General features: G+C 31.9%; 1 protein-coding gene across 3 annotated transcripts; it reads right to left on the reverse strand.

Annotated features, from left to right (window-relative positions):
* Window positions 1-1808: 1808 nt before the first annotated feature.
* Window positions 1809-16167, reverse strand: opn6a (opsin 6, group member a). Of its 3 annotated transcripts, none has more exons than XR_012386894.1 (7): window positions 15927-16167; window positions 9101-9306; window positions 6118-6217; window positions 5918-6022; window positions 4106-4329; window positions 2553-3976; window positions 1809-2468 (listed from the first exon to the last, which is right to left on the reverse strand). XR_012386894.1 is itself a non-coding variant. In NM_001079657.1 (7 exon segments), coding segments are annotated over 6 exon segments (1260 nt in total). In that variant the 5' UTR covers window positions 16057-16159; the 3' UTR covers window positions 2593-3432; window positions 3462-3481.
* Between the last annotated feature and the right edge of the window lie 263 nt (window positions 16168-16430).

Raw genomic sequence — 16430 nt, forward strand, 5'->3', positions numbered from 1 at the left:
CAGTAATTCTGAGTTTACGTCTCATAATTTAGTCTTTTTTATACTGTAATTGAGTTTATGTCTCATAATTCAGACTTATTTTACTGTAATTCTGATTTACGTCTCATAATTCAGACTTATTTTACTGTAATTCTGAGTTTACGTCTCATAATTCTGACTTATTTTACTGTAATTTTGGGTTTACGGCTACTGAGTTTATGGCTCAGAATTACAGTAAAATAAGTCTGTATTATGAGTTTACGTCTCATAATTTAGTCTTTTTTATACTGTAATTGAGTTTATGTCTCATAATTCAGAATTATTTTACTGTAATTCTGATTTACGTCTCATAATTCAGACTTATTTTACTGTAATTGAGTTTACGTCTCATAATTCAGACTGTTTTTACAGTAATTCTGAGTTTACGTCTCATAATTCAGACTGTTTTTACTGTAATTCTGAGTTACGTCTCATAATTCAGACTGTTTTTACAGTAATTCTGAGTTTACGTCTCATAATTCAGACTGTTTTTACAGTAATTCTGAGTTTACGTCTCATAATTCAGACTGTTTTTACTGTAATTCTGAGTTTACGTCTCATAATTCAGACTGTTTTTACAGTAATTCTGAGTTTACGTCTCATAATTCAGACTGTTTTTACAGTAATTCTGAGTTTACGTCTCATAATTCAGACTGTTTTTACTGTAATTCTGAGTTTACGTCTCATAATTCAGACTTATTTTACAGTAATTCTGAGTTTACGTCTCATAATTCAGACTTTTTACAGTAATTCTGAGTTTACGTCTCATAATTCAGACTGTTTTTACTGTAATTCTGAGTTTACGTCTCATAATTCAGACTGTTTTTACTGTAATTCTGAGTTTACGTCTCATAATTCAGACTTATTTTACTGTAATTCTGAGTTTACGTCTCATAATTCAGACTTATTTTACTGTAATTCTGAGTTTACGTCTCATAATTCAGACTGTTTTTACAGTAATTCTGAGTTTACGTCTCATAATTCAGACTTATTTTACTGTAATTCTGAGTTTCCCAATGTGTTTTTTTTTAACTGTGATTTCAATTTTGTCTAAAACTTCCAACTCTTTTTTTTTTTTTTTTTAATATCTCAGAATTGTTTAAACAATTCTGAGAGACAAAAAGCTGACTTGTGAGACAAAAGCTCAGAATTGATTTAAAAATAGCTTAAAATGTTAAGATATAAGTCTTTATTTTAAGTCAGAGTTGTAACATAAACTCGACATTTCACTATAAAATAAGTCAGTTTGTAAGATGTAAGCTCAGAAGTGTAATGTTAAACAGTGGTGTAGTATAGTAAAACCCTAAATATGCACTCAGCATTTAACATTTACAAACTTGTGTATTTTTAAAGGGTTCATGGCTGACATGGATCTCTTCACTGGAAAAATGAACAGACCATCTTTGACATGCTGTCTTTGATAAACTAATAACTTATGCTGTACAGTATATTAATAGCGTTATTTGTGCTGCAGTAGCTCAGTGCAGCCGCTCGAGGGCGCTAAAGCGTTCATATCACTACAACTAAAGTATACTGATTCAGAGAGAGATGGCTTTGTATACTTATTATAATATTATCTATTACTTACACAATGTATTAAGTAAATAATGACACTAATGACAGTGTTTTTTGTGCTCAAAATAACAAAAAAGCCGTGTTTTCAGACATGTTTGTATTGTTGTTGTTTAACATAATACCTATAATTGAACTTCAGAATTAAATATTTGCTGGAATAATGCTTTTTTTTTCAGTTAAAATATTAATTGTTCTGACACACAAACAAAATTAGATTCTCTAAATCACAATATTTTTATTTGAGAAATTGGGAATAAATGTTTTTACATAATAACAGAAGAATATTTGTTTCTAAAACACACATAATAAACCTAAAAAATCCAAATTATGAAACTACAATTTGCATGATCATTTTACAAATAATTTAGAGATTTTATGAGCAATAAATGGGTATGATGATGCTGAAAATGAAACGTCACATCACAAGAATAAATGACACCACTCAACATTATAATGACATTTACACACAGAAATCAGCTATTGTACACTGTAATATTTCACAATTTATATACAGTTTTTCTGATCAAATGCAGCTTTGATCACACACATACATGGGAACAGAACACACACACATCGTGTTGTTTTGTTGTTGTTGTTGAGGAAAATAAAGAAACAAAGTATTTTTGAAGAGAAAAAAGATTTTTGAAAAACAAAAAGTAAAATAATACGGCTGTTTTTGAAGATGAAAATGTTTTGAAGAATGAAAAAATGAGGAGAAATATAATTAAGACAGATTTAAATAACAGGAAGACAGAACCGTACTGAAAGACGAGGGATTGTTAAATGGGGGAAATGTAGAGAAAATAAAGGAAAAGGAAAATGTTTTCATGGAAAATTTACTTAAAATGAAAAAGTTAAGAGAAATTAATAAGAAACTAAACCAGATGAAACTTTTTTTTTAAGGGTAAATATTAGAGAAATTGGCAGAAGAGTATTTTTATGACAATGTACAGAAATACATCATTCTCCAAGAGCAACGGGGTTTTTCAGGTTTTTTTTTTTTTTTTTTTTTTTTAAGAAAAATGTAGAAAGAAAACTATTTTAAAGAACAAAGAAAGTAAAAGATGTTTGACAATGAAAAGAGACGTGTTTTATAGAGGAAACACAATTTTTTTGAATAAAAAAAATTTAAATAAAAAAAAAGTGTCAATTCTATATTTAAAATAAGAAAAAAAGAATTTATGAAATTAAAAAGTGAAAAGAGAAAAAATCTGGATTTTACCTGAAACTAAAATTGGGCAGAGCAGAAAAACCAGGTTTAATGAAGAAAGAAAAACATAAGGCAGAACATTTAAAGCTTTTTTAAAAGAAAATATTTTCAAAAGAAATAAATCAGTTTATGTTCACACATCTCCAACAGTGTTTAAGAGAAAAACAAAAAACTGCAGGAAAAGCACAAAGCGTCTTTACTATGCTGCGATCACACCAGACGCGGAAGAAGCGGCGAGCGCGAGTGATTTACGCTAAGTCAATGCAAAGACGCGAACAGACATCCTGCGGCGCGATACGCACAAATGAAGCGGCGTGAGTTGAGCGTTTCCTACGAATTGCTCGAGTTGTTAAAATCTGAACTTCTCCAAGCAGATAGTAGCCCTGGCCATGATGCGAAAGCTCGTCTATTGCTCAGTGAATTTTGCGTGTGAATGAAGCGAGTAAACTCAATATGTTCAGGCGTCTACACGCAAATAGCATGATTTATCCGTGCGTACCGCGTCTGGTGTGAACACAGCATTAAACACTCAAAACATGACATTTAAAATGAGCTGAAACAATTCTTGAGTTTTTGGGTTGGACAACTGAACTGCTTTAAGTTCAATCCACTCACATTTGTAAAAACAGATAAGCGACTTCACTGTTGCCCGGCACAGGTCATCTGTGTGCAACCATCTCAGAGCCGCACACACTCTGACTCCGCCTCCGGCTCTGGAACGTCAATAAAGAACAGCTGTGGGCGGGGCTGAGGGGGCGGAGTCTCATGATGACTGCCCACTCCTGAGTCTGGGCTGGGGGCGTGTCCAGTGCAGTGGGCGGGGCCAGCGTGTGGTTTGCTGTGGTTGTTGTAGTTTTTGAGTGCGATCTGCGGGTGCGGTGTGTGCGCCGGGGCCCCGGGCGGCTCCGCTCGGCCCCGCAGACGCTTGAAGCGCTTCAGACGCACCGGGTCTCGGCCTTCACGACCGCAGGGCAGCAACACACTCACATCCTTGCGGAACTTGGAGCTCAGGCCGAAGTAGATGAGCGGGTTGTAGAAGCTAGCAGACTTGGCGAAGAGTCGCGTGAAGATGCTGGTCAGGTTGGGGACGTGGAAACCCCAGGCGGACCACATGGAGACCACAGCGTACGGGGACCAGGCCAAGATGAAGGCGGTGCAGATCACGATCGACACCTGACACACACACTTATGTTTAATACACCAACGATGACATGATCAACAACTGAAATAAACACACACACACTTGTGTTTATATATGTGAGTATCTATATGTGTGTGTGTGTGTGTGTAGTGTATCCTCACAATGGTGACGTCTCTCTCGATCTTCCTCTGACGGTCGCTCAGGTCTCCGTCCGCATTCATGGCGTTTCCTCTCTTCACCGTGTTGATGATGGAGATGTAACAGAAGAGCATCAGCAGCACCGGCACCAGGAAGCAGAAGATGAAGATGGAGATGATGTAGGACTTGTGGATGGTGGAGTAATTCGCCTTCACCCAGTCGATCTCACACGTGCCGTAACCGCGGTCTGCCACACAAAAGTTGGCACAAAAAGTAATCTAAATGTCATCCAAAAGTATTCAATTATGTTATCATGAATGTAATGTAAATGTAATCCATTAGTAGTCAGATAACTTTACCATAAAAGTAATCTAAATGTAATCTAAAAGTAGTCTGTTACATCACCATACAATAATCTCTATTTAATCAGAGTAGTTGGATTACATTACTATAAAAGTAATCTAAATGTCATCCAAAAGTAGTCAAATTACATTATCATAAAGTAATCTAAAAGTAATATAAATGTCAATCAATAGTAGTAGGATTATATTACCTTAAAAGTAATATAAAAATAATCCAAAAGTATTCAGCAATGTTACCATAAAAGTAATCTAAATGTAATCTACAATAGTCTGTTACATCACAATACAATAATCTCAATTTAATCAAACAGTAGTCAGATTACATTATCATAAAGTAATCTAAATGTAATCTAAAAGTAGTCTTTTACATTACTATAAAAGTAATGTAAATGTAATCCAAAAGTAGTCAGACTACTTTACCATAAAAGTAATCTAAACGTAATACAACAGTAGTCAAAATACATTACCAGAAAAGTAATCTAAATGTAGTCTGTTACATCACCATACAATAATCTCAATTTAATCAAACAGTAGTCAGATTACATAACAATAAAAGTAATCTAAATGTCTTTCAAAAGTAGTCAGATTACATTATCATAAAGTAAAATCTAAATGTAATCTAAAAAGGTCATCTAAATGTCAACCAATGTTACTATAAAAGTAAACTAAATGAACTGTAAAAGTAGTCTGTTACATCACTATACAATAATCTCTATTTAATCAGAGTAGTTGGATTACATTACTATAAAAGTAATCGAAATGTCACCCAAAAGTAGTCAGATTACATTATCATAAAGTAAAATCTAAATGTAATCTAAAAGTAGTCTGTTAGATTACTATAAAAGTAATGTAAATTAAATCCAAAAGTAGTCAGACTACTTTACCATAAAAGTAATCTAAATGTAATCTAAAAGTAGTCTGTTACATCACCATACAAAAATCTCAATTTAATCAAACAGTAGTCAGATTACATTACCATGAAAGTAATCTAAATGTCACCCAAAAGTAGTCAGATTACATTATCATAAAGTAATCTAAAATTAATATAAATGTCAATCAATAATAGTAGGATTATATTACTTTAAAAGTAATATAAAAATAATTCAAAAGTAATCAGCAATGTTACTATAAAAGTAATCTAAATGTAATCTACAATAGTCTGTTACATCACCATACAATAATCTCAATTTAATCAAACAGTAGTCAGATTACATTATCATAAAGTAATCTAAATGTTCCCCAGATAAAGTCACATTACATCATTATAAAAGTAATCCAACACTACTCAGATTATGTTACTATAAAAGTAATCTAAATGCAATATCAGTAGTCAGATTACATTACCATAAATAAGTAATCCATCAGATTATATCACTGATAACAGATTTTGTCATGTAATTTGTAATCAGTAAGTGATTATAATTATGTATGTGATTAAGATTGTGTGTGTGTGTGTGTATGTGTGTATCTCACCGGTGTAGCTTCCCCATCCAAGAACAGGCGCCGCCGACCAGAAGAACGCACCGATCCAAATAAAGACCACACACACCGCAACAGTGGAGTTGGTGATGCAGTGAGCTGAAAACACACAGAGGAGTCAGAAACACGCACGCACGCACGCACGCACGCACACACACACACACACACACACACTGCAGGACAGGAAAGAACACCTTTATGAGGGTGGCAGCCTTTGATGAAGCGTGTGATGCTGATCACCGTCAGTGTGTTGATGCTGCTCAAACCAAACACCAGCGTGAAGAACCCGTCCACCTGACACACACACACACAGGGTTAATAAAGGACAACAACAACACACAGACATGTGTACACACAAAGTGACAACACACACATACACAAACATACATTTAATGCAGACAGCAACACACATACATAGGTAATGTAAACAAAAACAACAACACACACAAACACACAGAGATACTCAATTTATTTTCAAAACAATAAACACATGTAGCAAAAAAAAGGAAACGAAGTGTCAAATAGAAAAAAAGCATAATAAGTTACTTAAAATGTGCAATTAAATGCATTTAAAATGATTTATTAATATACATAATTAGTTAAATCATGAAAACAATTTAAAGTATGAAGTAAAAATATATAAAATTGTCTATTTACTTATTTATACATTAAATAAATATTTAAATGCTCTGTTTGATTGATTTATTAAATGACATTTAATAGCACAACAGAAACCTTAATATCTCTATTTATTTGTCCATCTAAAATTAGATTTATTTATTTTTATGCTTCAGTTATAAAGTTAAACTCCTGGTCCTCCACAGTTTTGTGCTCATGTCTTATAATATAATAATGTGCATTGTTTATCTAAACACACGTGTTACAGGGGATTTAGCTCTGTGTGTATTTGTAACCAAATTTGAACAGCAAACAACAATTACAATATCATGAAACTGCAAAAGCAGCAAACAAAACCCTTTTAAATCATAATATTTCATACGAATGCTCGATGTGTGTTTAATTATTACTGCAGCTCAGAATGTCTGCTATTAACCATAATCAGCTATAATTAAATAAATGAGTTAATGAGCCCTCTGTGAACGTGAGAATGAATCACGTGTGTGCCGCTCGTCATGTGTGTGAAACTCACGCTGCACACAGGCAATAACACACACACACACACTCAACACCTCAGCCATTATCAGTGGTTTTAACACCGTGTCGTTCCGCAGCTTCATTAACACACACTGAGAGTCTTTATACACTGGCGGAGGACAGTTCTGTGCCAAGAGAATCACAAGCTTTTCTCCTGCAAACTAAAAGCCTTCATACAATTATTCATCATTTAGTAATTAATCCTGCATTACATTAATAGATCAAGCTTTGTTTGATTTATATAAGCGTCAGGTTGACGCACGTGTTTTATTTGCTATTATACTTTTATTATTATATATACTGTACACACACTGTTAAAGTCAGAATTATTAGCGCTCCTGATATATTTAATATATTCATTCATTCATTTTCCTTTAGCTTAGTCTCTATTTCAGAGGTGGCCACAGCGGAATGGACCACCAACTATTCCAGCTTATGTTTTATACAGCAGATGACCTTCCAGCTGCAACCCAGTACCGGGAAACACTCATTCACACACACTCATACTCTATGGCCAATTTAGGTCATCAGTTCCCCTATAGTGCATGTGTTTGGACTGCGTGGGAAACCGGAACACCCAGAAGAAACCCACGCCAACACGGGGAGAACATGCAAACTCCACACAGAAATGACTAACCGACCCAGCCGGGACTCAAACCAGCAACATTCTTGCTGTAAGGCCACAGTGCTAACCACGGAGTCACCCAATAACGGATTTCTTTCATCTTTGTCATGATGACAGCACATAATATTAGACTAGATATTCTTCAAGACACTAGTGTTCAGCTTAAAGTCACATGTAAAGGCTTCACTAGGGTAATCAGGGTAAAGTAATTAGGCAAGTCATTGTATAACAGTGGTTTGTTCTGGAGACAATCCAACACCAATATTGCTGAAGGGGTGAATAATATTGATCTTAAAATGGCTTTAAAACAAATAAAAACTCCTTTTATTCTAGCCGAATTAAAACAAATAAGACTTTCTCCAGACTTTCTCCAGACTATCTCCTGCTGTTGCAATGGAACGTTCTTTTGAGTGTCGCCTCTTGGTCATTCTAAGCTCTTTGCCGGTGGCCAAGTCACTTTGGTCCCCCGGGCTCCACGATTGGTTGGGAAAGTTTCAAATTGAACCAAAACAAACCATTACAATTGGCTTAAGATTGGCAAGCAAAATTCAGGACATTGCAAACTCAGAACCAGGGAACTTAAAAAATTTTTTTATTAAATTAAATAAATAAAAAAATATTTTTATCTATTTATCAGAGAATATAGACAATATATTTTGATACATTTAAACTAATAAGTTTTACTAAATTAAATTTAATTATTTTATTATTATATTCATTAGAATACGAGTTTTGTCACAAAACATCTTTAGGAATCGAAAGATAATGCATTTAAAATACAAATAAATAAATGACTACAAAATTGTAACTGCATTTTATGTTTTAAATTTTTTTTTTTCATTTTTCCTGTTTATTATTGTTATTGCTATATATTTATATAATAATACTGCATACTCTGGGATCATGCTTGCTTATATTATTAATTAAATGTTTAACAATTTTCATTTTTTAATAGGTTATCCCCTTTTCTAATGCATTCATTCTGAAACGCTCAATAATAAAGTAAGGAGCTCTTAACCCCTGCAAGACGTATCTATTATGCACATCATAAATGAAATCAATTGCATTCATACTCATCCATGCAAATGACCTTTATTTTGAAATATGAAGTAAACAGGAAAGTGTTACAGGAGTAAACAGGAAGTGTTTGTGGAACACCAGTTTTGCGAGGAAATGCAAACCATCTTTGCAAGAGAACGCATCTTTAAAAAATAAAATCAGAATTCCTCCCTCCCAGGATTTTTTTCTCCAACCCGTTTTTTCCTCACCACCACGTCCCTTCCGGCTCTCCATAGAACTGCTTGTGAACTTGCAGATTTGCTGCTGATTCTTAAAATAACTCAAGTTGAAAGAAAAGATGAACAGTGAAGGTGTGTAGATGAGAAGCGCTGCAGTACCTGGCACGTCCAGACAGAGGAGATGATGTAGCCGCTGTCCTTGAAGATGTTGAAGATCTCCAAGATGCCGCGCGAGTATCCGAACACCGAGATGCTGGCGTCAGAAACAGCCAGATTCAGAGTCAGGTAATCAGTGGGCTGAAGAGTGGAGCGCTGCCTGAAGAGCACGAAGATCACGATACTGTTCCCAAACCACGACAGCCAGCCTGATAACACACACACACACACACACACACATTAAAAAAACAAACACACTCAAACAAACAAACACAGAAATACATGCACCATACACAAAAACACACAAGTACACACACACAAAATACACACCAAAACAAACACAAATTTGCGCACACACACGTAGAAATGCACATGAGCAGACACACACATACACGCGCGCATACACACAAACACATACGCGCACATGCAAAAAGACCCATGAACAGACACGTGCGCACAAACACATGCACCAACATACACAAACAAAAACACAAACACACGCGTGCACACACAAACACACACATGCACCAACATAAACACACAAAAACACAAACACATGCATGCACACACAAACACACACATGCACCAACATACCCACACACCCACAAAAAACACAAACACACGCATGCACGCACGCACACACACACACACATAAACAAACATATGCACCAACATACCTACACAAAAACACACACACACAAACACGCGCGCACACACACAAATACATGTACAAGCACACACATACACAAACAAATGCACAAACACACATGCACACACAGACAAGCACACACACAAACAAAGATACAAACAAACACATATGTGCACAAACACACCCACACAAGCAAACACACACACACACACACACAAACACACACGCACACACATACAAACAGCATTAATCAAGTGTCATCTTTACAGAAATAATTAATAATTGCGGTCACTTTATCAATGAATAGTATAAAAACTATTATTTTTATTACATTCATGCACAGATAATAATATTACTGAAATGACACTCGCATATTATTTTAAATACTTTATTTAAACATGCATAATGTAACTCAAGTGATTCAATAGTACATAATTATGTCATTTCTTTAGACTTTTACTCCATTTTTAAATTGTAGTTTTGTGCAAGCGCTCATTATTAAGCAAATGTTATATGTAATTTCAACCAAGCTTATTTCAGTTTATTACTAGAATCACTCGAATTTATATTTAAACTATTGAGATCATTAACTATAGAATATATTAATTTAATACACAATTTCATTTATATTTACAATATTACTTTATGTATAATCTTCAAAACAACTTATTTATAATTGTGGGTATATAGTTAAACAGTTAAATAGGTATATAGTATATAGTTATATTGTAGGTATATAGTTAAACAGTTAAATAGGTATATAGTATATAGTTAAATTGTGGGTATATAGTTAAACAGTTAAATAGGTATATAGTATATAGTTAAATTGTGGGTATATAGTTATACAGTTAAATAGGTATATAGTATATAGTTATATTGTAGGTATATAGTTAAACAGTTAAATAGGTATATAGTATATAGTTAAATTGTGGGTATATAGTTATACAGTTAAATAGGTATATAGTATATAGTTAAATTGTGGGTATATAGTTAAATAGTTAAATAGGTATATAGTATATAGTTAAATTGTGGGTATATAGTTATACAGTTAAATAGGTATATAGTATATAGTTATATTGTAGGTATATAGTTAAACAGTTAAATAGGTATATAGTATATAGTTAAATTGTAGGTATATAGTTAAATAGTTAAATAGGTATATAGTATATAGTTAAATTGTGGGTATATAGTTAAATAGTTAAATAGGTATATAGTATATAGTTAAATTGTGGGTATATAGTTAAACAGTTAAATAGGTATATAGTATATAGTTAAATTGTGGGTATATAGTTAAATAGTTAAATAGGTATATAGTATATAGTTAAATTGTGGGTATATAGTTAAATAGTTAAATAGGTATATAGTATATAGTTAAATTGTGGGTATATAGTTAAATAGTTAAATAGGTATATAGTATATAGTTAAATTGTGGGTATATAGTTAAATAGTTAAATAGGTATATAGTATATAGTTAAATTGTGGGTATATAGTTATACAGTTAAATAGGTATATAGTATATAGTTATATTGTAGGTATATAGTTAAACAGTTAAATAGGTATATAGTATATAGTTATATTGTAGGTATATAGTTAAATAGTTAAATAGGTATATAGTATATAGTTAAATTGTGGGTATATAGTTATACAGTTAAATAGGTATATAGTATATAGTTATATTGTAGGTATATAGTTAAACAGTTAAATAGGTATATAGTATATAGTTAAATTGTGGGTATATAGTTATACAGTTAAATAGGTATATAGTATATAGTTAAACTGTGGGTATATAGTTAAATAGTTAAATAGGTATATAGTATATAGTTAAATTGTGGGTATATAGTTAAATAGTTAAATAGGTATATAGTATATAGTTAAATTGTGGGTATATAGTTATACAGTTAAATAGGTATATAGTATATAGTTATATTGTAGGTATATAGTTAAACAGTTAAATAGGTATATAGTATATAGTTATATTGTAGGTATATAGTTAAACAGTTAAATAGGTATAGTTAAATTGTTGGTATATAGTTATACAGTTAAAAAGGGAAAAGTTAAATTGTGGGTATGTAGTTATACAGTTAAATAGGTATATAGTATATAGTTAAATTGTGGGTATGTAGTTATACAGTTAAATAGGTATATAGTATATAGTTAAATTGTGGGTATATAGTTATACAGTTAAATAGGTATATAGTATATAGTTAAATTGTGGGTATATAGTTATACAGTTAAATAGGTATATAGTATATAGTTAAATTGTGGGTATATAGTTATACAGCGAAATAGGTATATTGTATCTAGTTAAATTGTGGGTATATAGTTATACAGCGAAATAGGTATATAGTATATAGTTATATTGTAGGTATATAGTTAAACAGTTAAATAGGTATATAGTATATAGTTATATTGTAGGTATATAGTTAAACAGTTAAATAGGTATATAGTATATAGTTATATTGTAGGTATATAGTTAAACAGTTAAATAGGTATAGTTAAATTGTTGGTATATAGTTATACAGTTAAAAAGGGAAAAGTTAAATTGTGGGTATATAGTTATACAGTTAAATAGGTATATAGTATATAGTTAAATTGTGGGTATATAGTTATACAGTTAAATAGGTATATAGTATATAGTTATATTGTAGGTATATAGTTAAACAGATTTTAAAACTCTAATTAGTTTTTTTTATATGTACACATATTTACATAATATTACATCTAATCTACATCTTATATTTTCATCTGTAAATATAATGAAGGGTTGAGCAGTGCTGAAAGCCAGTATATTCAGTAAAGAGCGTGAAATGAATAATAGTGTCACAAATGTATACATGAGCACTGTAGTGCATTTAATCACTTGCAGATCTGTTTATTTACAGTGACTTACAAATGAGGATGACACTAATTAAATCAACTAAATAAAGAACAGCATGTGAATACAGTGAGAGGAGTATAACAGTGGAGTGATATGCAAGCGCAGTGCTTTACTGAATGAATGTGGATGCGAGTCTGAGCTCCACAAATAAACTAGTCCTGATTAACCCTCACTAATGAGCAGTGACAGACAGACGGGTGGATTTACTCCTCCATCAGGAACAGGAGATTCAGACCTGAGCTGCACTAATCCACCACTGCGCTACAGCAAACACACTAACCTCTATATCACCCATTACTACATTATATATAACCAGAACTAAAATATTAAATATGTTGTTACAAGCACAAATACAACCATACATTACCCCAACTGTAAAGCAACACAACTATAGGCATGACTACTATATAAAACTACAACTATATTCAGTTTCTAACTATAAGCCTAACCACTATATAACCATAACTATAAGCCTAAACACTATATATAACCACAACTATAAGCCTAACCACAATATATAACCATAACTATAAGCCTAACCACTATATATAACCATAACTATATGCCTAACCACTATAAATAAACATAACTATAAGCCTAACCACTATATAACCATAACTATAAGCCTAACCACTATATATAACCATAATTATAAGCCTAACCACTATATATATAAGCATAACTATAAGCCTAACCACTATATATAACCATAAATATAAGCCTAACCACTATATATAACCATAACTATAAGCCTAACCACTATATATAAGCATAACTATAAGCCTAACCACTATACATAACCATAACTAGAAGCCTAACCACTATATATAAGCATAACTATAAGCCTAACCACTATATATAACCATAACTATAAGCCTAACCACTATATATAACCATAATTATAAGCCTAACCACTATATATAAGCATAACTATAAGCCTAACCACTATATATAACCATAATTATAAGCCTAACCCCTTTATATAACCATAACTATAAGCCTAACCACTATATATAACCATAACTATAAGCCTAACCACTATATATAACCATAATTATAAGCCTAACCCCTTTATATAACCATAACTATAAGCCTAACCACTATATATAACCATAATTATAAGCCTAACCACTTTATATAACCATAACTAGAAGCCTAACCACTTTATATAACCATAACTATAAGCCTAACCACTATATATAACCACAACTAGAAGCCTAACCACTTTATATAACCATAACTAGAAGCCTAACCACTTTATATAACCATGACTATAAGCAACAATATACAGTACAAAACCATAGCTATAAGCCTAACCACTACATAACTATTTACTGTATATATAACTAAAACTACAAGCATAACCACAACTATACACAGTACATAACCATAACTAAAAGCTTAACCACTAGAACCATGACTATTTACATAACTACAACTATATATATATATATATATATATATATATATATATATATATATATATATATATATATATATATATATATATAAATATATATATATATATATATATATATATATATATATATATATATATATATATATATATATATATATATATACCACAACTATACATTAAAACTACAAAATAAATACCCACAACTATATATCACTTTTCTGAACATCTCAAACTCAAAGACAATTTACACCGATTAAAAGTCACCAACAAATTTCATCGATTGATGTTTTGTTAATATTTGCACCATTTAATAATTAAACCGATTTATCATTTTGTCAGGTTACTCCATTTCTGCCATAGGCCTTGTTTGTTTATTGATATCCAAAACGCTTTTTTAAAAAGCCAAAAAGTTAATCGATTAAATTATTATTTTTAATTTCAGACAGGCACATCATAACTTCAATCACACATTTTTTAGAAAATACATATAATCTTGTCGAAATTTAGAAAATGTGCTATTTAATGCATATAAATTAGAAAAGAGTTACAAAATTCAGTTAGAATTGTGGCTATTCACGAATTTCGGGTGTTTTAAATTTGCTTTACTGTTACACAATTTATATTGTTCATTTTAGAGCCAAATTTTGTTATAGCGTTTTTTAATATAAAATTTTATCAATTAAGTCAGACATAAGTTCTCGACACATTACTGCATATCATAACTTTAATCACACTTACTGTTTTAGAAAATACACGTTAAATCTTGTAGGAATTTTGAAAATGTGCCATTTTTTGCGCATATTAGAAAATAATTAAAAGACTCAATTTAAAAAGACAGTTATTCGAGACTCGGTTGTTTTAAACTTGCTTTACTGTAAAACATCAGACATCAATCAAACGTTCTCAATATATTATAACTGCGATCACACTTATTATTTAAGAAAATACACCTTGTCAGAATCTGGAAAATGCACTATTTCTTGCATAAGTTATTAGAAAACATTTACAAAACTTGAATAGAAATTATCCTTATTTGCAATTTTTTTGTAAACTTGTTTTTGCTGTTACAGAAAATCAGACATCAATCAGACATAAGTTCTCAGACACATTATGGCATGTCAAAACTTTAAGCACACTTGTTGTTTTAGAAAATACACAATTAGTTGGAATTTTGAAAATGCAATATTTCTTACGCATTTTAGAAAAGAGATATTAGACTTGATATGAAAGGATTCGCAAATTTCAGTTGTAATGTCATAAAAAATCAGACATAAATCAGACATAAGTTCTCAGACACATTGTATATCGTACTTTTTTATAAAATACACCTTATGTATGTTGGTATTTTGAAAATGTACTCTTTCTTGCGTAAGTTATCCTTGGTTACAAAACTCGACAAGAAATCCTTTACTGTGAAACAAAATCAGACATAAGAGCTCAGACACATTAAGGCATATTATAACTTCAATAACTAGGTTTTAAATACACGGTGTCGGAATTTTGAAGAGGTGCTGTAAGTTATATAACTTAACGGTTACAAAACTCGAATTACTCGATTAAACTTATTTTCCTGTTATACAATAATCAGACATAAATCAGACTCCGACGACATAGCATAACTTCAGTCACTTATTTAAAAAAAAAACACCTTGTATGCTCTCGGGATTGTGGAAGGCATTATTCCTAGCATAAAGATTTACAACTCTCGATTAGAAATGACCGTTACTCGCGAATGATTCAAACTTGCGTTACTGAGCAAAATGCTCGTTGATAAGTCTCTTAAAGTTGCTGGTGGTGATTTAGTGAGGTAAAACTGAGGTGAAGCTGAGGTAAAACTGGGGTAAAGCTGAGGTAGAGTGTGGTAAGTTAAGAGCGGACTGACCGAGTATGAGCAGGTATACACCGATGATGGTCTCCCCCTGGTCGGACAGCGGCGGCTCGCGGCTCATCAGGCTAAAGTTGTTGTTCCTCCAGGGGATGTTGACCACCTGAAGCGGGTTTTGCGCGGACATGCCGGCTCTCTGAGCACTCACACCGGCAGAAATCACGATCCTCCACCGGCGTTCGGTGCTTCTGCTCCCGCTGAGAGGATTATTAAACTACCGCTGTTGAGCGGAGAGACTGACGCGACTGACGCGGGATAATCCATATATAGCCTATACAGAGTCAGTCAGTCAGTCAGCACTGGACCTGAAAAAACACTCTAGTCTTTAGTATTTTTAACCATATATATATATATATATATATATATATATATATATATATATATATATATATATATATATATATATATATATATATATATATATATATATATATATATATATATATATATATATATATATATATATAACCTACAGTATTTACAAATTTTTCAAATGAAGTG

This window comes from Danio rerio, chromosome 11, assembly GCF_049306965.1.
Source record: "Danio rerio strain Tuebingen ecotype United States chromosome 11, GRCz12tu, whole genome shotgun sequence".
In the NCBI taxonomy this organism is placed as follows: domain Eukaryota; kingdom Metazoa; phylum Chordata; class Actinopteri; order Cypriniformes; family Danionidae; genus Danio; species Danio rerio.